This window comes from Athene noctua, chromosome Z (assembly GCF_965140245.1).
Source record: "Athene noctua chromosome Z, bAthNoc1.hap1.1, whole genome shotgun sequence".
In the NCBI taxonomy this organism is placed as follows: domain Eukaryota; kingdom Metazoa; phylum Chordata; class Aves; order Strigiformes; family Strigidae; genus Athene; species Athene noctua.
This window is the reverse complement of record NC_134077.1, coordinates 60,927,766-60,954,844: the sequence shown is the minus strand read 5'-3', so window position 1 is coordinate 60,954,844 and position 27,079 is coordinate 60,927,766. Positions and strand designations below refer to the sequence as shown.

The 27,079-nt window shown below is 38.3% G+C and overlaps 1 protein-coding gene across 3 annotated transcripts in view; it reads right to left on the bottom strand.

The window, feature by feature from the left end:
- Positions 1-27,079, bottom strand: part of PCSK5 (proprotein convertase subtilisin/kexin type 5) — a 249,494-nt gene that overhangs the window by 157,816 nt on the left and 64,599 nt on the right. For all 3 annotated transcript variants that reach the window (XM_074931390.1, XM_074931391.1, XM_074931392.1), the window contains exons 4-5: positions 17,547-17,690; positions 15,683-15,759 (exon numbers count right to left, since the gene is read on the bottom strand). In XM_074931390.1, coding sequence (XP_074787491.1) covers positions 15,683-15,759; positions 17,547-17,690 — 221 coding nt within the window. The remainder of the gene's footprint in view (positions 1-15,682; positions 15,760-17,546; positions 17,691-27,079) is intronic.

Below are 27,079 nucleotides of genomic sequence, written 5' to 3'. Positions count from 1 at the left end.
ACAATGCCTAGAAAGTCTGATGGAGACAATGAAATACGACATAGAATGAGAAATAGCGAATAAAACCAGCAAATAATATATTTAACCAAGTATATAGTTTTATGTATTAAAGAATAATTACTGATGTCTTAATATGTTCTAATCTAAGGTTAAATATTAATTCAGCCTCTTTTCTGGAGGGAAAAAGGCACTGGTGAGAAGAAAGATGAGCTTCAACATGGCCAAGTGCCAGGTCCTGCACTTGGGCCACAACAGCCCCCTGCATGGCTACAGGCTTGGGGAGGTGTGGCTGGAGCTGTCTGGGAGAGAAGGATCTGGGGGTTCTCATTGACAAGCAGCTGAACATGAGCCAGCAGTGTGCCCGGGTGGCCAAGAAAGCCAACGGCATCTTGGCTTGCATCAGAAATAGTGTGACCAGCAGGAGCAGGGAGGTGACAGTCCTCCTGTGCTCTGCACTGGTGAGGCCACACCTGGAGTGTTGTGTCCAGTTTTGGGCACCTCAATACGAGAGAGATCTCGAGGTGCTGGAGCGAGTGCAGAGAAGGGCAACGAAGCTGGTGAAGGGCCTGGAGAACAGATCCTGTGAGGAGCAATTGAAGGAGCTGGGACTGTTTGAGGAGGAGAAGGCTGAGGGGAGACGTCATCACTCTCTACAGCTACCTGAAAGGACATTGTGGAGAGGTTGGTGCTGGTCTCACAGATAATTAGTGACAGAACAAGGGGGAATGGCCTTAAATTGCAACAGGGGAAGTTTAGACTGGGCATCAGGAAAAGATTTTTCAGAGAAAGAGTGGTCAGACAGTGGAATAGGCTGCCCAGGGAGGTGGTGGAGTCACCATCCCTGGATGTGTTTAAGGTCGTTTAGATGAGATGATGAGGGATATGGTGTAGGGGAGAACACTGTAGAGTAGCGTTGATGGTTGAACTCGATGATCCCAAGGGTCTTTCCAACCTGAATAATTCTATGAAATATAATAGTTTAAAAGCCAGCAAACAGCAAAATTTTCACCCAAGCTTTTTTTTTTTTTTTTCATACAGCCTTCACTTTAACTGTACAGTAACCCACTTTAGGCAGGTAATCCAATACTTGTTCTCATTCATTAAAAGAAATCACAGGTAAAACCAGCACAGTTTAGTTCCTGTGCACTGGAATTAAACCTATTCAGCAGCAACATCAAGGCCAGTATTACCTTGGAACAGTATACTGCTACCTAGGTATAGCTAATCAAAAGGACTATTTAGTTTGCTTTTGAAACTGAAGAATACAGGGCTGCTTCGACTTCAAGGCTCCCCTCCCACATAAGTGAAAGATTTTTTTTAACCTAATTCAAGCTGGTTGAGAGACTATAAAAGGATGCAAAGTCATAAAACAAGGAGGATGTGCTCCAAGCAATTCTGGCAATCATTTTATGTATATGAGCGTGGTTGATCCCTTTTTCTGTGCAGCCCAAAGAACTGAGTAGCATGAACACTTGGGAAAAACAAGTATCTGTCTGTACTTTTCTCATTCTTTATCTGTGAGACTAGACAGTTTTATCACTTCGCTCATGACATACAGAAAAAAGAACAAATGAAAGCCCAATTTTAATTATTTTTGGAGCATGGCTAACAATGGTAAAGGGAACTACTGCATTACACAACTTGGGGAAGGAGATGGACAAAATCATGCATGTACTTTTACACAAGAAAAATTCTTGTACTAACCTTGTAAAAATGGTTAATTCAGTTAATTTTTTACACTTGGAATTACTAGTTCAATAAAATAATTAAACTGTCTCTTCTGAGTCTGCAACAGTCTCAGTGAACAGAACACAATCCTAGAACTTAGATTCTGCAGCATCCCAATAACCTTAATTATTTAACTTTTAATAACAATACAGTAACACTATTCTTGCACAAATAAAGGAATCTTCGGGACTTCCCAAGTCAATGACTAAAAATACCAAACAGAATAAACCACATTCCCAGTACCACCTTCTTCTTAATTGGGACACTATCCCTCTCTTTTAACATTGCCAGCAGATGACAGCAGTAAAGTAAACTGCATCTGGTCATTCAGTGTTTCAGGTATCTTTGGCTGAAATCCACTTTATCTCCACACAGTAGGAACACCTTGTTTCTTTGGGGAGAAGAAAGAATAAATGGGGGTCTATGCCTCCCCCTCTGTGGTTTTCTGTGCAAGGTTGGTCTTGGCTGTCACATGCCAGTCATCTGTTAAGAAGAAACAGTTGATCTCTCCAGCAGTTCCTCCAGATAGGTTTCATTTTTCTGTTCACTATCAGCATATAGATAATGCAAGCAATACATTCAACCACAGAATGGAAAAAACATATCTTTCTGGCAGAAGTGCTGACACCCAGCCCCTGTTTCAGTGTTCACTGTTTACAACCAAAGTACCTGCTTTACCATCACTTTTCTGCTGAGCCCTTCCTGTATGTGAACTTAAGCACACAATACATATGGCAGAGTGCACAACTACGGACGACTGTTTCTCCCTTGACTCAGTTATTGCCATGGTTCTAAACATAACACATGGGAATTGATCTTGAATCACTAAATGTTGGGCATTCTGTGCTTTCATACTGATGTGTCTCTAATCTCAAAGACAGAGCAATCAGATGTCGGACACAGGGAAAAGCAGAGGGAAGGGATACAGGAAAAACACAGGACATAACACCTTCATGATTCCTTTGTCTATATTAACCTGTGTCTCAGAGGAGCACCTGTGAGTTGCTGAACACCAAGGGTTAGTGGAGGAGAGTAATACCTGGAGAGCCAAAAAAAGGCCTATTGAAATAATCACAAGGCAAATCCTGAATGTGGAATCTGCAGAGGAAATAACATCCCTGACTGTTCATATTCACATGCCACAGCCAATGCACTGTCCTCTAAAGTCTTAATAATTCTATATTCATGTTTAAGCCTGCAAAATGATGCTGCTTCATGCCAGAGAAATTATGTCTGGATACTTGCAGGTCCCAGCTGACTAGAAAATAACCTTAGCTAGCACATCAAAGACACCCTCTCTTTCTCTGTCCATATCTTTACATCTCCATGAAAGAAAACTTCAGATCCTTGCAAAAAAAAAAATCAGTTGTGACACAAAGGTCATCTTGTCATTTTCACAGTCAATGTGCTACACAGATTTCTAATTGAAAATATAGAACCCCCCCAATCAAACAAACACCCAAACCTGAAAATATCCATATGTCTTCATAAAAGGAAACTGGAAAGAAATATGTAAGTCAACAGGAAGCCTCACAGAATCAGTAGATATGCTTCTAGATGTTGTCAGCAAATGTGTTACTTCATCAACAATTATTTTACTTACAAATTGCACTGATTTAACTGGAAAGGTGTAAATTTATTTAAGCAAAAATATTTGCACCCAACTTCTTATACCATTTTAACAATGTTTATATCACCTTAATTTACACTTGTTAATCACAAACTAAAATATTTCCATCTGATATAATCATATTTAAGATGAAACTTAGACAATAAGTCCTTAAACTAATTCTTCTTATCAACTATATGGAGAATAAGCATAGTTTAAAGTTTTGTTAATGTTTTAAGAGTCTAAAATTAATCCTAATTTGAGAATTTGTATTTGTTGAGAACAAAGGCCTCAGATTGCAAAGGAAGTTAGTGTCACTCACAATATTACTTTACACAAATCAGAAACTCTTGGTATGCTTTATGAATGCTTCCTATTAACTTAAACTGCAAGTTAATTTATTAAGTTTCACTAATGAACTGTTATCAGTGCTTCTGCATATATGGCTATCTAAAACTGATGATACATTATAATTTCCAATATTTTTTAAAAGCTTTAGTGCAAGAACTGGGATACTGACACAATGAGTATTTTTGGCTAGGCCATGCATTTGCTATTCCTAGGAAAATCCACCCATATTTATCTAAGATATTAGCCTGAGAAAACACAGGCTTGGACACAATGATTAAAGCTTGCTAGAAATTTGCTGCTGAAAATTCCAAACGTACCACTTACAGCGAACTTGCACTTGAGAAAGCTCGCTGTGTACTGATTACACCATATGATCTGTACAGTAAGCATAAAGAAGAGCTTTGGATGAGATGCATACAGGGGAAGTAGTCTGTCATCTAGTTTTTGAGCTAAGGAAAAAAGTTATTAAGTAAACCCTATAAATTTGCTTTCCCACATGCTTGCATTTCACCAATCTTTACTATAACTTTTATAGTCTAAAAATCATATTCTTGAAATAATCCTGTAGAGGTACCAATTGCAAATTAAATTGTTAAATTGCAAGTCTGAGACTCAAGGGAACACCTTTACTACATAGCCACAGCTCAAGAATGATAACTTTCGGAATAAATAAAAAAATTCTACACTGTTTTCTTTGCTCTGTAAGCAAATCACCATATTACATTTGTAAACAAAGCCAGGAATAAAACTTCTAACTGCAGTTTCTCAGCATTCCTGCATGAACTAGCAAAATGCATTTAAGCCAGTGAGAGGCAGGAATAGTTGTTCCACATTAGTGCTGTCCCACAATACAGGTCTGCCCTGTGAATTAAAAGACTTCACATTGCAACCTAATTGTTCATGACGAAACTAAGTGATGGAATTTACTTGGTTAATGCTTTTCATCTATTTGATCTTACAGCTGGCAAGCTGATTTCTAAAATTTTTGAGGGACCTTTAACTGCTTTGGTGATACGTTTTCTATGTATTTGAAGTGTCCTATAAAGGTGACATCTGCAGATATCACAAATTCCTCTGTCAAGACTATCTGCTGTTGCTACATGCAATACCTGAAATGATATGAGTTAACAGAAGTGAAGAAGCAAAGAAATCTTTTTACTTTTCTTCAATTGTTTTCTACCTGCATTGCCCCACACTTCATCCAGGCACTTCCACTGCTACAGGTGTCAGTTATATGTTCCTTTTCAGGGATCAAAGGACCAGCACAGCAGCTGTGAGATCAGCAGTTCTGCAACAGCTCCACATTTGAATACTTCTCTGGAGAGTAAGTCCCTTATATCAGAACATGGCTACATATGCAGTGAGTAACTTATCACAGATCTTGTGGTCAACTTCACTGTGAAATCAGGCTCGCAGGAATAATGCTTCAGATATTTTTTACCATAAAGAACCCTTCCAAAGCTATTAGAATTAATCCTGGGAACTAGTACATTATTAAAAGGTTGGGTTAATGACCCCAGCAAGCAGCTGATCCCTCCTCCCCATTGGAAGAAGGGAGAGCATGGGAAGAGCAAATGTGAGAAAAACTTGGCTGTTGAGATAAAAACAGTTCAATAAATAAAGAAAAACAAAAAAGAAAAAAACTCAACCAAGTGATGCATAGGCAATTACTCATCACCTCTCAGCTGCAGACCAATGCCCAGACACTCTCCAAGCAACAGCTACTTTGGAAAAACTTCCCACCCCAAGTTTAGTGCCAAGCATGATATTCTGTGACATGTGGTATCTCTTCAGTCAGTTGGGATCAGCTGTCCCAGCTGTGTCCCCTTCCTGTCTCTTGCCCACCATCAGCCTCCTTGCTTGAGGGGGCAGTGTTAAAAACAGAGAAAGCCTTGATGCTGTGCCAGCACAGTTCAGCAGTAGCTAAAACGTGGGTTATCAACACTGTTTGGGTCACAAATCTAAAACACAGCACCATATCAACTGCTGCAGAGAAAATTAACTCTAACCTAACCAGATCCAGTACAACCTGGTACAACTACAAAAAAATAAGCCATTAAAAATCCTTTATCGGCACAGCCCATGTTCATAGACCATCACGACTGACACGAATGTCTATGTTCTTTATCACCTTAACTTCATGGCCATGAGCCTGTTACAGATATAGTCTGTACTTAGGTATTTTGTCTTCCATTCCACTTCTTCTGTTTCACAAGCTTTTGTATGACTATCAGTCACTATTTATCCTGATTCATGTTTTTCATCCAGACTGACACCAATATATATCAGCTGGTGAGATCTCAGGTGCTTTTACTTAAAAAATATCCACATTAGAGCCCTATCATTTCTGTGCAATGAAAGAAGAAATGAAACTGAAAAAAGACCTTCTCAAAAATATTGTCCATCAGTTCTACTTTAATCGTACCTAATCAGAAATGAAAAATATCCTATGAATACATGAAAGCAGATACGGAGTTTCATGTTTAGACCTCCTTGGCAGGGAAAGCAGTCCATTGCATCTCCTAAAAACAGTCTGGCAGAATGCTTTTAGGGAACAAAGATATTTGTGCTTTCATGCAAGGCAGATATAGACAGATGCAAGGATCCTAAGGTCATAAGGCAAAAACAGAGAAGCAGTACAGTGATGTGCAGGCAGGTCATGGATGCGTCTTCACCCATTCTGCATACTCCATTTCTAATACAGGATGACCGCTGTGACAACATTTTCAAGAAATTAATATTTTATAACTCTGGGTCTCTGCCATATTCCATCTCAGCGACATACTTCCTACTTATTTTGAATTCTGAGCACAATTTCAATTGCGCCATGCAAGATATATAATGTACTTAAACCTAAATTTCATTTGATGCTGTTCCACATTAAATGGGCCTCTTATTTCTCTATAGAGCTGCATTGCAAAGATGAATGAGGAAATTGTTGAAATAAGTTTAAGTCCTACTTTTATCTGTGTTGATAATTGTTTTTTTTAATGAAACTGATATCATTGATTCGGCAGGAGCAAGATTTGCTCCTAATTGAAAAAGAGGTTTCAGCATATGAAGTCTAATTCTCACACACTCACTACCCTGCGGAACAAGTTAGGAGCTGTGCATCTGATGTTTATGGAGTGTTAAGCATAGTGAAGGGATGTAAGTTTGGGCTGAAAGGAGAAGTAACACATACCTTCTCATTACACTCTCTTTGCACTCTGATGCTTCTAGCCAACAGCCTCACCATCCCACATTTGGAGAAGTAAACAGGCCATAGTCTCTACCTCAGATTGCTAAAATCAGAGATCTGATTGCTTTGGGTCTCTATAGCAATACAAATAATTTTCAAATCAGGTTAAACTTTTGTAGCATAGACTTCATTGGTGCAATCTACATCTATGATGAATAACCATTACTTTACTTCTACACTTGAATTTCTCTACCTTGATTGCTTTCCTTCAGGAAAATAAGGTAACTTGTCTTCAAGAGAGCAATCTGACTTTGCTTAAAGTGTCAAATGTAATAATTTGACTGTGTATCTTCAAGAAAAATTACAAAATCACAGTAATGCAGAACAAGGCTAGAAAACAATAAGCCTGCCTACGGAAATAAACCTATACAAATCCGTATTTTTTTCATTTGTAAGAAAAAGCTACATCTGAGTTTTATCCTGGTAACACCTACTAATGCCATTAAGACATTTCCTTATAGCATAACTTTGCAGAGTTCAACTGTTAATAGTATGTTATTTAGAAAAATGCTTCAATTAAAAAGCTTTTGACACTCGATTCATAACTGTTTTATCAAACTTGAAAATAAGGTCTGCTTTTGATGCACAAGCATTAAAGGAGGAATTGACATTATACTTTGTGCATGTATGCGTTGACTGAGAAGTCTCAGTGAATCACATTCTGTGTTTGACTGAGCTGACTACTGTGAAATCAGCTGGCAAAACCAGTTACTACATATACTGCATGGATCCACTCTAACTTTGTTTAATATGTACAATGTCTCAAAAGGGGACAACATGTAGTGTTTGTGCTCTCAGATTCTACTTGGCTGTAGATCTGTATTTATAAACGTATGCAACTTGAAACTGGTCTATCATTTTACTGAATCAAAACTTGCCTACTGTAGTTGTAGGCTCTCTTCTAAGTTCAAACCCTCAAAATTCAGATGCATACTTAGAGGAAACCAACTCTGGGAAATAAAAAAAAATTATCTGAAAAAACCCTTTTATTTCTAACTCTCCATAAAAAAGGCATTCAGAAAAGTGAATGCCACAAATACTGTAAGCTTACATTCGTCCTATTGTTGACTTTGAATTGGAAGGGAAGATCTGACTCATTTTTATCAATTATTTACATAAAAGAACTAGAAACAGTTGTATAATGCTTCAGAATTTAATTTTATTTGTGAGCTCATTGTCTGGTACTTCAGTAATTAGACACAGAAAAAGGCTTTCCTGTAGTGTTGTGGTTAAATGTTTTGAGAACATGAGAGTGTCATACGTTATATAAGGAAGAACACCACTCCTCAAACACCAGTTAGGCAGTGAGAAATACCACTCAGCGACCAATAACAAGGTAGTGGAAAATGGCTATTTTTTTCATCTTTGAGCAACTGGAATTCTGGCTGAACTTTGTTTTTGTTTATTCCACTGTTTGTCTTCTCTCACTTTCAATGACTACTCAAGGAAATGTCTTTCCTTTGGCTCTCAGAAAATTATAACTCATACTACTTGTGGATTTCAGAGGGGATTACATAATGCAGTGTGATAATATAATGAGCAGATTAGAAGAATTTACCAAAAAGACAATTTTTGGCAATTCAAAAAAACTTTCACTAGGACATTTTCTACTGGATTCTACTGGAAGTTGGAACCTGGATTAAAAGGCTACTGAATCAAGCCCTATAGTCTAACGAATTTTTCATTGTCTTGTCAATATGAAATGCTCTCTCAAGGGACTGACCATAGAGACCACTGATGAGGGTGCTTGTCACACACAGGTGAGTGAATCAGCTTGACAAAGACTGCCTCTCCTCTAGCTGAGCTAATTGTCTTCAGCTACGAGCAATTCTGGGGTCCTACTTACTCTGAAAAATCTTCAAGTGAACACATATTTTATTCTGAAGCAGGAACATGAGAATTTAAAAACATCAACACTTAGCTTGTTTTCTGTTTTAATGCAGACCTTGTCTCTTCCCATAGGTTAAAAACCCATTTACATTAAAAGAAAAACATTACCAAATGCCCTACGTGGTAGAGATTCACGCTGTAAGTTTCTATAATATTTTTCTTTCAAGGAAAAAGTTTTCCTCTAAAAAATTTTGCATGCATGCATCAAGTCTTTCAGTCCTTCCTGAGAGAAACAATGGATGTATGATGATTACCCCAGAGGTTTGGCCACCTGAAGGACAGGTGTGTTAATTGGGTAACAACACACAGGGACTCTAAGTATCAGTTAAACAGAAAATGAAGAAAAATATGCTCCAAATGAATCTGTAAAATGATCCTACTTCAGCACAGTACAATTCTCCAAGCTGCAATTACCTCCCTTATTTTCACAACTTTACACTGGGACCTTTAACTACAGCAACTGGCAAGACACATAGATCTAATATCTCATGATCTCCATGCTGCATCATGTCCCTAAGCACTTGGTTGGGTCACTAGCTTATAATTAACTTGGAGGCTAGCTGATGAAGCATTAACACCACTCCTTGTAAAATGTGGCAATCTTACTTTAAGTTGACACACACTGAACCCTACTTCATTATTAACATCTGCTAAAATTGCAGCACAATAGGATATGGCCATATGGGCAATGAGTTTAAAATCAGAGTAGAACCAAAACACTGTAAGTCAGAATTGCAATCTCTGACTGAAGCTTCTATACCAATGACCTCTGACTGTTTTGTTACTCAGTCTCTGCTTTTTATAAATGAATACTTCAGCAGTACAGAGAAAACAATCCAAAATCTGCAGTTTCGTAAGAATCCTAACCAAAGTCCATTAAAGTTGCAGTAACACCAAGACACAATAGACACCTGACATTGTCATTGGTACCTGGAATTAACACCACCATGGTCAGTGTAAGCATTTGATCTATTGATCTGAAATACATATACGTATGAAGTTAAAGATCTACTCTAAACTACCTTCTTGTTAAGGAAGATTTATCTGCTATCAGAGATGCTTTGCTGGCATCAGACAGACCACACTCTGTCAAATAACACCAACACTAGATCCTTTGCATTTTAAGCCTCCAGACGCTGGAGAAAGTCAAGATGAGAAGTCAGAGTACAGAAAAAGAGCAGACACAATAGAGATTCCCTCTGAAAAAAAAGCCTTTTCCTGAGAGCTGATACCTTGCTCCAACTTATCTCCAGCGTTCTTCCATAGCTTAATCACTGGCTTTCCCCGCAGGTGTGAGCCTTGAGATCTGCAGTTCAGTCCTGTTTGAAAGCCTTGAGCAGGCAAAAGTGAAAAAAGCAGTTGACTAGTCTAAAAAATCGCCAAGGTCTTTTTTTATTGTTCAGACTAGTCACCTGATTTTTACACAAAAGATAAGGCACAAAGATGGTACAGCAGTGCTTCTTAGTACAGCTTATCTTCCCTTCAGTTTTGTCGGAAGCACACAATACAGACAATTTTAAAGCAATAGCAACAGATGCATACTGGCAATCCAAATACATAAACTACATAGACAGATACCGCCAATTGCCAGCACTCCTTTCTAACACACTGCTGATGTGGGAACCTTTTTGAGCCGATCTTTCAGTCCAGCAATGAGAGACTTCAGGCTCTCTGTGTCAGACTGTGCTCAGTTACTCAGATATCTGCTCTGAAAAGTGTCACAGCAGTCAATGAAGCTTTTTAATGTTACTTCATTGACCATCATAGGAGGCCACAGAAGCTGATCTGGCTGTCAAATACCTAATATCCATTCTGATTACATGACTCAGAACTACTACAGATCAACATAAGCAGACAGAGAATAGATGTAAACCTGTTTAGATATTGAGATATTGCAAAGTTTACACATAGAGAGCTTGTGTTTCTTATGATTTTTGAACAGCAGTAAGTGTTGTCTCCCAAAAATCTTACACCCATTAAAAATAATTATTAAAATAAGTTATTTATGTAGTGGGATGAATCACTGAAAATGTTGAAAAGGCATCCAAAGAGTGACTCCGTATCTCCAAAACAGAAATGACAGCTTACTTTTACTTTTTCTTACATAAGTTTAATAAGAACTTTACTGAAGTCAACTAGCATTATTTAAAGGAGTTTTTTAAAAAAGTCCTCTGTTTTATAAAAGTACCTGTTGGCAGAATAAGACCTAAGCTCTGAAATATCATCCCTGAAATTTCTCATGAAACAGAAAAAGTGATTTTTGTTTGGTCAAAATAGCAAACTGTTTTAATACTATGAACATTTCTGGTTTATTTTTAGGGCTGTGCCATGGGTAGAATACCATTTCAAGTGATCCCACCTGCATTCTCTAAGAACCTGTGACAGATAGTGTCTAGTTCTTTCAACATAGATGTTTACAGGTAATCGTGGAATAACAGAAAAAGAATAAAGTAGTGATATGCAGCAGTAAACCAAAGCAAGATGCTTTGCATAGCAGGAATGACTTCATTCACAGCTGACTGCTGTCTTTAGCCTCTGAGCAAAAAGAAGCTCTAGTATAGGCCTGTGCCATTTACAAGCTTCATGATTTGCTGCCAATTTGTAGAAACCGAAGTAAACTTCTGGCAGGACTCCTACATACCATAGTAGTTAAAGAAACTATCATCCCACCCTGATTTTGACTACAAGCCTTGAAAGATTAGTCTAATGTTTCTCTCTACCCTTGTATTTTCCTTAGCTAATAGAAGATTTAATGTAAAACTTCAAAAATACTATTTTGGAAAGTGCCACTCTGGTTATCTACAGTCACTTCACAAGCACCCAGTTAATCTTTTTCTCATTCCTTTTTCCTCACCGATAAGCCTCAGCAACAGAAAGCTTTCACTACTAATTAAAAGTAAAAAGCTAGCAAACAGAGCCAGTACCCTGATGTTTCACAGCTGCATGCAGAGCTGCAGAGAGATACCTGCTTATTTTTACAGCAATTCTTTTTACTCTATCATTCCATCTCTTCAGGTGGGGTTATAAAATGAGGCAAAATAAACTACAACATTTCACAAAATGATGGTGCATTTGTACATCTGATCTTTACTGGAAGACACAAATCACTGTTATGCAATGTTGTCCAGTTGCTATAGCAGGAAGCTGGAATCAACCAAATTGATCTTGCATATTAGTAAGCCTTTGCAAACCATGGCTTTCAGAGCATTCACTGGTTTTAGTTACCTCCACTTCCAGGCACAACTTGAGTATCTAGTACTAAATGACCACATATGCTGGATAATCAGAATTTCTGCCCCAAATTCTGAAGATATTTTAGACACATAAAAATATAGACAGGCTACTAGTAGTGCTTTAGTACTAGTAGTGCTTTAGTACTAGCACTAGTAGTGCTACCTATGTAGCCTTTCAATTCTTGTTGAGTACAGCAGGAACAAGGGAAGGAAGACTGACTGCCCCAAAAGTTGAAGGTGCTTAGGTACTGCTTACCAGGCTTAGTGTACCCGCTAATTGGAAATGCTGAACCTCTACGTGGAGGTTAGTCTGCCAAGTAGTCTTACACTGAAAGCATGCTTCAGGTATCCTCTGTGCCCAAAAGCTGGCTCTACACTGATGCTGTACCTCCTTATAACCTGACAAAGCTCAGTACAGCACAGTATCTGCCCTTCCACCACCACATCTCACCACAGGACCTTAGGGCTTGGGCAGTGAGAGTATTCACCAGAAGGCAGGGTATGGAAACTCAAATCACCCAGCCCTAGGAGAGCAATTAATCATTCCAGTTTTAGATCTCATATAAAACTCTTAACTAGCAACAAAACAGAAAGCAGCTTTCCTTCACTGGACACGTTCTTTAAGAAAGTGAGGACTACAGTACCTAGCCAGAGAAGATTCAGCTGTGATTCACAGCTGGAGGTGTGGCTCCTTGCAGCACCAAAGAGGGAAAATCCCTGAAAGTGCACCTAACTGGAAGGCCTCCAAGTGTACCCCAGCCATGCCCTGACTCCAAGGAAAGGAGCATCTTCATGCAAATGAGCCAGGATATGTCCCATAAAGTGTATGTGGCAATAGGGTTTGGTGAACAGCAGGGGAGAGGGTTATGTTGTGATGCAAACCAGCAGCTCAGCTGAGAAGTATTCACAGAGGACAAGGCTGACAGTCACATCTTTTCTGAAAACTCCTTGGAGGCCACTGCTAACAACTGCCTGTCTGTCACACTCAGTTTTTTGGACAACAGTTGTAGGTACTTGGGGCACTGTCACACAGTCACCTCACTTCAATAAAACTGACATTGTCAGTGAGAGGTTCAGGCCATGCTTCATTTTTCCCACTTGTGACTGTCTCATTCTCCTCTGACCTCAGGCTGAGCTGAATGAGGTACCTGCCTGACCTGGTTGAAAATGCAATTTGTTGCTGCTCTTGTTGGCAGCACAGTTTTCAGCATGATTCACTCTGGAAAGCTGCACAAAGACTGAGGAAAGGAGGAAAAAGCATCCATGAGGTAAGGAGTCGTGGTGACCAGCCTTTTGTAGTAACCATGCAGCTGCAGTTTTGCTCTTCCAACACTTATATGGGGCTATAATACAGAGACCTAGTTCAAAGCTAGGGTTGATGCTGAAGTGATCAGTCATATAAATCAGTTGTTGCAGTATGCTGAGTGGCAATGCCTACATACTCTGGGCTGTAAGCAGTTTATGTTCCTATGTTCCTACTCCATTTTCAGGTAACTAGCACCTTTATAAACCTTACTTGGAGTCCTGAGACCTCTCATAAGCCCAACAAAAGATTTCTCTTATTAGCCACCAAATATATACAGCACATTCATAAATTCTTTTCTACACCAGTGACAGGACACCTCTAAAACTGAAATAATAATGGCATATTGAATTTCTCAATTGCAAGAAAAATAGAACTTTTTGGAAAGAGTAAGAATTAATAGACTTTTATTAACTCTTCTGTTTCATTGAACGTGTTTTCCATACAAGCATCTAGCTCTGAAATCCTCAACTTGTCACTAACTTAATTGAGGTAACGCAGCAACCAGGTCTATCTCACAATTGTTCCACATTAGGGTTTTCTTTTTGCTTAAACTAGTCATCATGTGCAGAATGTTTACACACTTCAAAACAATGGGTTTTACTGAATTTCTCTTTATTCTCTTATGGTACCCTTTTTTTAGGAGATTGATAGTGAAGAAGAGGCAGATAAAATTCAGCAAACTGAGCCTCTATGAAAATAGGATGAGAAAGATACGCCTAATGGAAAAAAGGCAAAGAAACAGCTCTTGCATGTACTTGTTTCTAGACAAAAATAGTTGGCGATGTAAACAGCATCATTTTAGAACAATTGAATAAGAACATATGCCATGATTGCAGTCCAAAATAACCCCATTATTATTATTCAAATTAATGCCAACATAATATTTTTCTATCTTAAACGGTATTTCTAGTCATCACAACTAAGGGGGGTGTGTGTGTATCCACATTTAGTTATATAGCTTCTAAGAGCCAAATCCTTACATATTCCTCATCTTGGTCTACCAGGCAGGATCAGACTGACTGACCAAAAAAGTACTTGGCAGAATTCACCTCATCTTTCACAGTTATTTCACCTGATGGCTGAACGTATCTACGTCAGCTCCTTGAGATTCATTGTAAAAGACGAGTGGATATATGTAACAGACAGCTATGTGTAAGAAGGTACTGTTCTGCCTGTCCATACATGGTTCCCTGCTGTTATGAAGAAGGCGTTGACCAGGAGAGGATTCTCCCATTACAGTGTGATCCAAGGCTGCTTCAATTGGTTTCTCCAGTCAAACCAGTGTTAAGTTTTATTGCTGATTCCCAGCTTGCACCTGCTGCATTCTTCTGCAGAAAGTCTGTGGTATTGTAGGGAAGAGACAACACAAAGCCAAACATATTTCAGTTGTGTAAAGGATGAAGTTTCACCTCTTGTAATCTCTCTTCTGCAGGTAAACAATACTAAATGCTTTCCACAATGAAAAAAAGCCAGCCAAACCTCAAGTAAACAAAATGGACAGTCAGCATGTTGACATGGAGTAGGATTCTCCTTCCTCTAATTCATGCAGTTCCACAGAAAGGTATTTCTTTCCGCCAAGTACCTGGTTATAAAAATGTTAACAACAAATAACTGCCCTCAAATACCCATGGGGGTAGAAAGGTGGCATGCTTCCTGAGGTGAAGAGTCCTTCCCAGTGTCTCCCCCAGCCTTCACCACAGCACATCCAAAGAGCAGAGCTGGAATGACAAATATCAGGAAGCAGAGCTCTGAAGGAGAAGTATGTCATTCATGGAGATATATCCAACCAGTCATGTGACACAGAAATTATAATCCAGCAGAATTGCCACTTCTGGGTTTATAAGGTTTCTATCAAACCTCCACATGTAACACCTCCATTACTTTAAAATACATTATTAGAGAGGAAAAAACCCCCTCCATTAACTTGTCTATTTCTTCAATACACAAAGACTTAAAAGTTCAAGGAAGTCAGAAGCCAAAACAGTTGTCACACATAATAATCCCCCAGTAACTCAATGAGATGGTATCTGAAAAAACTAAATCACCCCTTATACTCTGCATCCCAAAGGGATTGAAAATGGTTCATTTCACATGACCAGAACTCTCAAACTAACTTTATGTGGTGTTGGATGGCTTCAAATGCTTTCAAAGAGTAAGTGTCATGCAGTGTGCATAGAAGAGACATAAATATGTATTTCACAAAGATTTAAATGCAAATCACACTGCTTTATGAGAAACCAAGTTTCCTAGACTTTCATAGAAGAACTTGTAGTTTTTACTTAACAAACTAGACTGAAAATTTCATGAATGCCATAATGCCTTACTTGTTCTCGTTGCTGGCATCATATCGAGGCATAGGGTCAAAATCATTTCCATTGACATCAAAACTGGCCTGTGAATCCTGTAGCCAACAGGAGAAAGAAAACCAGTTTCTCATTAATTAGCCATTGACTCGTCTGGCCTATACATTCTTCAGCAGGTTCCTACAAGAGAGTAATTAGGTTAACTAACATTCCTGTGGTTTTATAATGATTGCATGTTTTAGGAAAGGATTATATATTTAATAATTATGGGATTTACATATTTCATTTTATTTTCCACAAGGGATAAGGATAACAAATACTTTGAAAAAGCATATTTCCAGTGTCAGAGAGGAAACAGAAAGTGGTATTTCATTTAACCAGAAGACTACATTTCGTCTAAGAAACTTCTGGAAGTTAAGAGAGTTCATTCTCAAAACTGGGATTTTGCTAAATATTTCAAGATTCGAGAAATTATTTGCATGATGACTGAAATTTTAGTCATAGTTTCAAGGAATAAGAATAATAACATTTTCTTAAGAGTACTGTTATAAAAATACAGCTTGAAATACAACATAAACTGCATTGCCATTTCCCTGGGAGGGTAACTGTTTCAAATATTTGCAAGGTATCTCTGCATTTTTGTTCCATATTTTACATTTACTAGGATTCTTACAGCTGAAAATAGTTTATAGAGTAAATGTTTGTTTGTACGGTTCCCATTAATCGATGCAGTAGCATGTGGTGTGTTGATATGGCAAGCAGCTCTTTCTAATCTCTTCTTTGTTCAAAACCAGTTACCACATTCACCTCAAATATTCCTGTTTGCAGCCACACCAGCAAAAATCTGACATATAGAAGGAATTTGTCATCAAACAAGCAACATGTGTTGGGGGAATTTCTTGTTGGTGTGAGGAAAGGGAACGAGGAGTTGGTAAGGAAATAAACTGCTTTAAATTCAGCGGAAGGACAGTACTGGGATGACATGACATGTGACACAATATGGGTTATTCATTGAGGAGGTAATATTTGGTTTGTTTAAATAATTTAAGGTATTAAAATGAATGATGTGGCATGCATTAGGATTAAGCATACATTGACTAATAGGGCAATTCCCTATCACTTGTGTTTGTAGAGTCCTCCTCATGTATTTCAAAGCTGAGTTCCACATGTAGCATGGGGAAGGATATGGATGCAAGTATGGCTAATTTAAAATAAATAGCTTTAAACCATGGACATGATGTAGCTTTTGATAGGTTGTTAAAGATGTTTTTGCCACCACCATCTCTTCAATGCTCTGTCAAGATGATATGCTCACTGGCAAAAAGCCTGTGTTCTGGGCTTTTTTACAAGATCTAGATCTGTACTGGGACTGAGGTTATACAGAATCACAGAATCATTCAGGTTGGAAAAGACCCTTGGGATCATCAATCCAACTATCAGCCCTACTCTACAGAGTTCTCCCCTACACCATATCCCCCAACGGCTCATCTAAATGACCCTTAAAAACATCCAGGGATGGTGACTCCAGCTGCACGAATTAACTGAAAAGCAGTGTATTCCATTTCTAAGTTCTGAAAGTGTGAGCATATTAAGTTAAATTACTAAAGAAAAAGCATCCAATGGTTGGTTCCAGTTGTTCAGAATTTCAGAACTCAGCTACAAGAGGCATCCAGATATTAAATACCTTCAGATGGAACACAGTCTTAACTAAAACAATACAGATTACCAAAAATTGTCTTCTTTCCTCCTATTGGTGTTAACGTTTGAGGAAACTCTTGTATGATTCTTCATCTTTCCTTCCTTCCCTCCCTCCATCTCTCTAGAAGCAGCAAATCTATTTGGAGTAATAATAAAGCAGCAAATCTAGACTCCTGTGAACACTTACATAATTCTGCATCAAGTCTGGGTGGTTTCTTTCGATGCCATCATCCAGGATGGTGACCACAACATTCTTTCCAGTGTAACCTCTCTTCCAAGCACCCACTATATTCATATCTGATTGGCAATGGTGGGTGTTATCACTGCAGTGCTGGGGAGAGAAGAGGAGATAAAGATGTTGGATGTTGCAGATCAGTGAACAGTGTGGGGTTGAGATATTATCCTACTTAACATTAACATTACCATTTAAATCAGCACATGAGCATATTGATTTGAATAGTAACTATGCAAGATCAACACCTTCAGACAGAAAATAATTTTAAAAGAAATGCCAAAATAAATGAAAATTTATGGTCCTGCTTATTTCTCTGATTTTGTGCTAATAGGAAAGAAAAGTGTCCAGGCACAGTGAACCACTAGAACCATGTGTTAAACAAAGCAACTCTTCCTGGCTGTTAAGCATGCTCATTTGAAATGTACATTTGAATTATTTTTTTCAGAAAAACAAATCGTATGTGGATAAAAGTAGACAAATGCCTGTGCAGAAATGGTCATGGAAAAACCTCTTGGTTTTTGGAGCTTGTGATGTACCGTTTCTTGACAGAAAGTCTGGAAACTAATCCAGTTTCATTTTTATCTACAAAAGAAGACTTTTGGCAGGTTTTGTGCAATATCAGCAGGAGATGAGCAGCAGTTAAGAACCTGTAACCAAAACAATACCCGGAAAAACTTGCAGCTTAGGGTGTCTAATGAATTGTAGATAGTTAGATTGCAGGCTGGGGTACAGCTTTCAGAGCAACCAGGTCCAGTGTGGTGGAGAAATTTTAGGATATATTAAAACTGAAAGCCTCTTCCTTGATATGAATGCAGCCAGCTCATGTGAAGAAATCTGGCTTGCCATGGCAATGAGACAAAACCCTCAGACATCATGTATGCCCCATTAGTGTCTCTCTAACCCTGGTTTGAGTGGTTCTCAACCTGTGGTCCGTGGACCCCTGAGGGGCTGTGACATTGTCACAAGGGGACTGCAAAGGCTCAAAGCAGGAGTGGGGAACGTCCAGCCCAGAAACATTTGGTCTGGCCCGGAGCAAGCACTGCACCTCCTTTTCCCACAGGCCCCTCTCCTCAATGTTCCTCTCCCTGCCATCCCTCCCCCTGCGCCCCCCACCTGTCCTGACACACTAGTATATGCTGTGCTAGTACAGTTGATGGGACCTGCTTTAACTAGGCGGTTTTTCTCTTAAAGACATTTTCTTAACCCAACGGCCCCTCTTTAGGGCCACAACAGGGCTGGAGTCTGTTCCTCCAAGTGGTGGCCTTGGACCTGTAAACAAAACTATATGATGGCTGAACAAAGACAAGCAAGGGAGGGAGGTGAGAAGAATTGTAAAAACTTTTCAGCAAATTTTAATGTAAAAATTGGCATCAAATTCGGGATTAGAATGTTAAAATACCATAAGATGGACATTTGAGCAAGAAGAGTGTTGATGATATTATTTTAAATTATAATAGGAGTGTGTGCATTAACAGATTAACTTATTTCCCCTTCTCTCCAAATTTGAAGACCCTGTATGAGAAAATTGAAATAAATATTTGATGCAGTCTAGTGCTTTAAATCTTTAATTAAGTCTTGGTGGTCCGCAGCCACAAAAGGTATTTAAAGGGGGTCTGTGGTGAAGGAAAGGTTGAGAAGCCCCGCTCTAACCTATACACAGAACCCTCCCCTGCAAAGTGAGTTCAACAAGCCCCTCATTGGCACTGCATTCCTTCAGCTCCTCCAAGTTCAGACAGAGCAACAGGCAAAAAAGTAAAAAAAGAGCAGGCGAATGAAAGTGCAAAACTAAAAGGTGAGATGAAGGAAAAACAAATTGAAAAAGAAGCTTGTATCACGTGAGCATGGTCCACCTCACACCCTGCCCCACTGCCTCATGTCCCCACTTCAGCCTCATGTTTTGTCACTCTGCAATTTGTAAGGAGTATAAATACATTCAGAGAGATACACTCTGCCTTAACTTAGTCCATCCCTCTCCTCCTGAATGTAAGCACACTTAAGAACTGTTAGCCATATTGGGTGAAAACTGACATCAGATTACTGTTAAATCATAATTTTCCTCCTCCTTTTTCTCGAGTTTATCTCTCCATACTGTAATACACAAACCAGAGGATTTAAGTGGGATAATTTGCTATGATGAAAGAAAAATTATATTATTAGGCACTGTATATATGTACATAGTCTCTCTCATGGTCTTTCCCTTGTGTCTGCAAATATTTCTCTCTCTCTCTCTCCCTGTCTATCCATCCACACACAAAGGAGCTTGAAGGACTTCAGGGACCAGTTCCAAGGAATGTACAAGGCAGGCTTAATGCCTTTGTTCTATATATTGCTTGAAAATGGTCATGCTGCTGGCTTTATGAAATTAATTACAATCCAAACTTCCCATCTGTACACTGAATGTAACAGTCGTACACAGAGGCTTTCTAATGTACAAACAAGGGGGTTAAAAGTGTATAATGCTTCCAGATGCCTTCGCATTTTTCAACAGTATTACTGAATTAAGCATCAGAAAACATCTGCAAAAGCTATTAATATCATCATTCACATTTTGCTGATGTGAAGACAAGGAGACAAAAAGGTAGAAGCACCAACCTGCAGTCACAGAGTAAATAAACCCAAGAGAGAGCTGGAATGGGCAATCAGGATTTCTGTCTCTGACCTCCAGTAAAATTTACTGGGCCATTACACTGCCCCTTTATCACCTTCTCTGAAATGCCAAATGACCCTTTGGCTGCTTTGCTGACCATCTTGTCCTCTCTTACTATGGGATGAGCTTGTTGTTTTGCTTCCCTGCCAGATAAACCACTCAGGCTGAGCAAGCATATGGGTTTTTAATCCCCATTCTCTTGCAAGCTGTTTGGTTCTGTGCCAGAAGTTCACTGCTTTTTCCCTTAATGATGTTGGCACAATCAGTTGCCCTCACTTACCTTACCTGAACATCTGCTTTTGTGGTGGTGGCTGAAGAGAGGTAATTCATCAGCTGCTTTGCTACACACATGCAGATAAACACAAGACAAGAGACACTTCTTGCTCTACGGTGTGCTCTGACGATTCTCTCAAGACATGTGCCAGGTCAAATTGATACTCAAATTATCTTGCTCTGCTCCAAGACTGGGCAGAAAGCTAGTCTAAAAAAAATCTTTCTGCATAAAAGAAATTCCAGGGCTAAAGCAGGCATAACTGCGTGCTCACTTATAACTTTGGATCACAGCATATGTAATATATGGATACAAAATCCAAAGGCAGCAAAGAAGCATCCAAGCAGGACAAGTTCAGCAGCAGATGAAGGGTTCAGTTCTTCTGGTTATAAAATAAAATTTATTCTCAAGTCCTATTAAAAATAGCATCTTTGTTTTCTGTTCCTCTCTATTCCTTACTTTTCCTCCCCCTCTCAATTCTTTATCTATGCTTTTGTCTCCTTGCTCCTAGCCTTGTTCTTCTCTTCCAGTACTTTTACCTCTTAAATCCCAGTTTTGTTTGGTTCAACATCTCATCTCAGATTCCCATATTTTAACCACAAACTATACCTTTTCCCAGATTAGTGTATAATTTTCTCCAGATTAATCTGATTGTGCACTTTTCTCTCAAAGCACTCAGATTTGGCTTTTATCAGGAACACTTTAAATCTTGAAGAGCAATTACTTTTCAAATACTATAGAATAAGGTCTAGATAGGCTGTTCCACATTGGTCATTGTCTAAGATGCCATCTATGACTTGGTTTCACTTGCACTCTTTCCTGTTTCTGTAAATTTCTCCTTCCATCAAAAACATTTATTCTAAGGAATTTTCCATTACTGGGTTCCATTATATAATTTTTCATTAACCATGTGCAGCTTCTTTACCACCTATCCAAATGACATTGTCAGCTTCTTAGGAGAGGGCTGTTTTTTAATTAATTTGGAAACACTGTTTCAATTTACAGTGTCACTCAAAAAATAATAAAACATCTGTCATGATAATAAAAAACTATGTGACCCAGAGTGATGGAATTCTATATCAATGGGCAAGTAGTGAATTTTATCACTCATTTTCAATCTATTTTTCCTGTTATCTTTTTTTAGAATAAAAACAAACTTCATCATGATAACATACAAAAACTGTGTCCTTGCAAGATTTTATTAGATCTGTTGATCTTTGAACTGTTGTTTTCTTAACAGGTTAGTCTACAGATTTTTCCCCCTTTCCAAGCAGATAAAGTAATTCAGAAATTTGCTGCATTTGTACCATGACTAGACAACTGCAGTAAGCCAGCACTATTTCAACATACATTGTTTTCATCTATTGCCTGGAGGATATCATCAAAAGGAAAAAAACAACCTCTCACCCAGTTACATAGAGTAATTTTATTGAGATTTTTAAAAGGTATTCAAAGATTCTTTGGACTGTTTAAATGGAAAATGTTAATGATACCTCCATTAGTATTTAAAAGAAACCATCTGCAAGGTTGAAAGACTCTTGAAGTACACATAGGGAGGAAGAGGACTATAGTAAGAAAAATTTCAGGTATTGAACTTTTCTCATACTTGAAATTCAATGCTTATGAGCATAAAAAGACAAAAGAATCACTCAGACATCTTTGAACAGTCAGCTTGGAAGCCTGCTTTTGTGCAATTAACAAGTAGAAATAACATTAGAAAGATTTTCTGTTTTGATGTTTGCATGATGCTTTCAGTATCAGACATGAGCCTGGATTCTCTTAGTGATTTTGTGAATTTCTCTGTAAAAATTCACTTATGATCATTGTAATTATCTTAATGTTTCTTGTCTGCTGCACTAATTTTTGTGGTCACAGGCTTGGCATATCCAGTTAGGGATCAATAACAAAATTGAACAGTTAAACTGAGAAATAAAGAATCATATCAACGGTCAAAATTTTCTGCAATTCCAGAGGCTAAAAGCAAATTAGAAGATCAATTACTAGAAAATTCTGTTCTGTTTTTCACAATGCCTGTTATTCTATAAAAATAGACTAGAAACAGAAGCTTCTAATTCCGTCACATGCAGTCTCTCAGAAATGGCATACTGTGCCTTCTGTAAGTCTTCATGAGGTACCTTGCACTGGTTTCCTGTAGTTTTTGAGTTACAAGGAGTTATGAGGCGTTTTTTGACAAGATCTTGTCAATATATATGGGGATATAGAGAAGCATAACATGAGAATTAGAATGTGAAAGACCAGTTGTGATTTGGCAGGTCTTGGATCTCATTTAGTGGAACATTACATATGTTTCTGATCCCAGAAAAGCTCTGAAATACTAGTACCCAGACAGAGATAAGAAAATACAGACTCTTTTAGTATCGAGAAGAAAAACAAGTAGAAGAAGAACAAGAAGACAGTCTTGTAGTAATTAAGTAGTAGTAATTAAACTGCCTTTGTCACAGACAGAAACAATCAGATTACAGGTTTTGTACATCAGGGGGTTTTGTCAGCTACTAACCTGAGAGCATGGATAGGACAGGAGAAGTTGTCCAAGATTGCACAGAGAGGAAGAAGGGCAGTCAAGGACCTAGGCACTGACCTTGATCAACACAAGGAGGGAGAAGGGGACACACAAGGCTGAAGAATGGATTCTGGCATTTTGTGGAGCTATCAGAAAACAGAGACCATCTACCTGTTCTGTAAAAGAAATGTAATGTGGGGCACTGGGAATCTTAGCTGGTCCAGGAAAAGGCACAGGCAGCAAATTTTATCAGCTTTTAACTTTAGTAGAGGAGACATTATGATGCTACATTCAGCTTTTTGAGGTACAGTTTCGTGCAGTGTTGTAAGTTGAAAACTTACCAGTTGTTCTCTCTTTTCCTTCAGAAAATAGAAATACTTTATTTTCTTTATGTTCTTGATGTGATGCAGTTTTTAAGTGGAATGAAAGAAGTAAGCAGGGAGGTTATCGGGAGAGTTGGAAAGGTAGGTTCCTTATTAAAATGGTGCATGTAATGTAGTAGAAATCATGACAACAGTCTTTGAAAAGAATCATAACCTGTAAAGCTAATGTGATCTACTGAAATGATTTCTTGGCTTTTCTAGAGTAAGCACTTGGCAGCAACATCTTCTAAGAAGACTATTCAAATAATGTTTCTTTTAAAAAGTATTTCTCATATTTTTTAATTCTTTCATCACAATAAACAGAAAGTGAAATATGGATTTTTAGAAAGAGAAGGTGGTGTATGTGCAGATATTAAAAAAAAATTTTCTCAGATATAACCTGATATTTAGTGCATAATAAACAGCAATTGTTAACTGCATAAGAAATTATTTCCTTCTGAGTTTCATCCCTAAATGATTTCTGATTATTGCTGCACATAAGATTTTTAAGCTCTAGCAGGAGCAGACAGAAAATATAATGTCTGATTCATCTCAAATACGAGGTTTTTTGCATTAAATACTATCCAACTTCTGGAGTCATGCTTTACTGAATTGCTACTTATTTTAATCTGTGTCTGTATCAAGAGAAATATTTCAAGAGTGTACCATATTAAATATTTAACACCAATCTATTGCTTGTGCAACTTCAGAGGGTTAGTTAATTTACTTCAGAGATGAATTCGGTTCTTAAGCTTTATTGATTCTTTAAGTTAACAAACAAAAATACACTTAGAGGCCAATAAGAACAATCACAAACATACTTTCTTTTATGCCTCTTTAAGCAATGAAAGAGAACAGGAAATCAATACAACAGGGCTTCTTGTATTCATAGGAATATCTGGTGGCTGTAGTGAGACACAAATAATTTGCAATACTACATATATATAGGTTTTTGCAGTGAAAAATAAGGAGCTCATAAATCTTCTTCTTTGGATGTAATTACATTGCTATTCTTTCAAAAAATAGAATAGCTCATAATGTGTTAAATTTGTATTCAAGACAATTACATTGCTTTTCCATCACCTGCACTTTTTTAATGTCAACACTGGTTATTTTTCTGTAACCTGTGTGCTGACTTAAACATGAGTTAATTCAGGGAAGCCCTGCATGTCCGTGTTCCACAGGCTGACTACAGTGAGCCTTTTCAGGAGCTGGAAACTTTCCCCCTTCTTTTAGGTCTACAGACAGCAAAGTTTCTCTCCCAGCTGCATGTTCTGGAACCTGCAAAGGCACAGAAATAATCTGCCTCTAATATCACCTCTTCTTTCTACATGGGGCATGACCTGTGGTTCCATTAGGATGTCTGCCTCTAGTCCTGTTTCCTTCCCATGTGGTGGCAACACAAGGGACTCCTTCAAGGCAAAGAAAGAAATGTAGCTAAAAATGCCTTGGGGAGTCAGCAAAGGACAGAGAGGGAAGAAAATAAATAATTTCCACAGCCTGTGGCTACTTCTAAGAAATGCAGGAAGGAAAGAAGCATGCATGGAAATATATCTCTATATGTGGCTGAATTCTCTCAAGATTATGATGACTGTTATTAGTGTTGCTGCTGTTACTAGTGTGATAGTACCACTACTATATAAATAGCCTACCTAGCAACAAAAGGCCAGCAAGGTAGATCAACAGTTAATGCATTTTTACCTGCCTGAAGTCCTGTCTAGGAAAAAAAGTATTGCCGTTCTTTTATTAATTAGGGAGAATATGTGAAAAGGACAGCTGCTCCCTGGACTCAGCTGTGCACCATCAGTCCTGAAGATCAGAGAGACAATTCTTTCCATTCTACCATTTCTTGTGGTCTCTGCCTCATATTTGTATTTGACCTCTCTTAAGTCCCCAAAAGGAAAGAAAAATAGGATAGTTTTACATAAAGTACCAAGTTGCTTTTTTTTTTTTTTTTAATGCATCAGTTCATAGAGTCACACTTATCTAGTCAGACCAAGTTTCTCCTTCTCTCTCTCTCAGATTAGACTTGCTGTTTTACATTATTTCTAAGATAACAATTAAACAGAGAGATGGTAAGCCTTGCTTGAAAATAGTTTACGTAAGTTTCTAAGGATTCCTTCTGCAATACTGAAGACAGGTTCTTCACAATTTACTTTTTGTTTTCAAGTTAAAGACCATTACTTCTATCTCGAGTTGTTAAGAAGCATGGGAGAGGAAGGTGATTTTATTTAGACTTTGTGTGAACATATGTGACAGAATTGAACTAACCACATGGACAGAAGTCTCTGAGCAGATGGCTTCAATTAATCATTAACCTTTCCAGAGACTGGTAAGAGTGGGAGGAGGCCAAGGTTTATACAAACCCACTTCCCTCCCCTTCCTCTATTTTTTCATTTACAGGGAAAAGAGACAAATTATGTTTAAGAAGGATATACTGTTATGGGAATGCTGGGGGTGGGGGGTGAGCAGGGATCTGACCTAGAATGGACCAGGGAACTTATTTTTCTAAGAATATTATGAACTTCTAGGAATGAGAGAAGTTGTGAGACAGATGAAGAGATGTCAGCTCTGAATGCTCATATGCAATTTTAAGGATTGTTGTGCTACTGTAGTTCTTTTTTCTGTATTTTATGTTGTGGTCTAGTCCCTCTGATCCATGAGACAACAGTCTGGTGACATCTGGTGTTAATGGTGAGATGTCCTGGGGGAAATAAGGAATGGAGAAAGGCAAGGATGTAAGACAGCAGTAGTTGTTCAGGAGGCTGAAGGGAAGATACATGTCCCTACTCTTCTTCAAGGACAAAAGTGGGTAGGAATAGCAGGGCACATGTAGGTCAAAATACGATGACAATCCCATACTCCACTATTGGTAATAAAGAGTTTTTTCCTGTTTTCTTATAGGCAAACGTGGAGCTCCTGCGGCTGGAACTGTTTCACACTGCCTCTACTTAAGCAATAAACATCTAGGCTACTTGATACTTAGAAGCCTTTTCCCCAAGAACCATAAAAAGCCATCAGGTTACTGTACCCTTGGTCCTGTTATTTGCTTAGCTAGTATGTCAGAGGAGATTATAACTTGCCAGAGTACAAACTTTAAGCCCATGAAACTATTCTCTTGAGACAGAAGTATAAAAATCACTCCATACCCTCCTTAGACAGCCTTACAGAAATGTTTAATCTAACACTGAAATGCATGCTGTGAGAATTCATTAACAGTACAGGATCAGAATAAGATGAATGGCTGCTATTTTAGTTTGTCTATAGGGAAGTAAGTGCCCTAGGCACCAGTGGGCTTTTCACCATTTGAACATGCTATGGTTGATGAATGCAAGGCCCACTGTGTATTATAAGAGAAACCTGGGAAGATAAGGCCAAACCACTAGAGGGAGTGGCTAGTTATATTTTGCAGATGAGATCATCTGGCAGAAATGAGAGAACTAGCCCAGAGAAATCTAGGGAGGCCTGGGAAGGAAAACGAAAGACTATTTAAGAACAAAACAAAACAAAAGTTTTGCATAAGGCAAAAAAGTACCATACAGTTACTATTCTTACTCTGTCAGGAAGTTTGACCCAGCTGATTAAATGTTAAAGTCTTTCTGAAGTGCTGAAGAAGGTTAGTCCAGAGATGTATGACACAGCTGTGCATGAAAGACTGTGCAAAACAGGCAATGAATGTAAAAA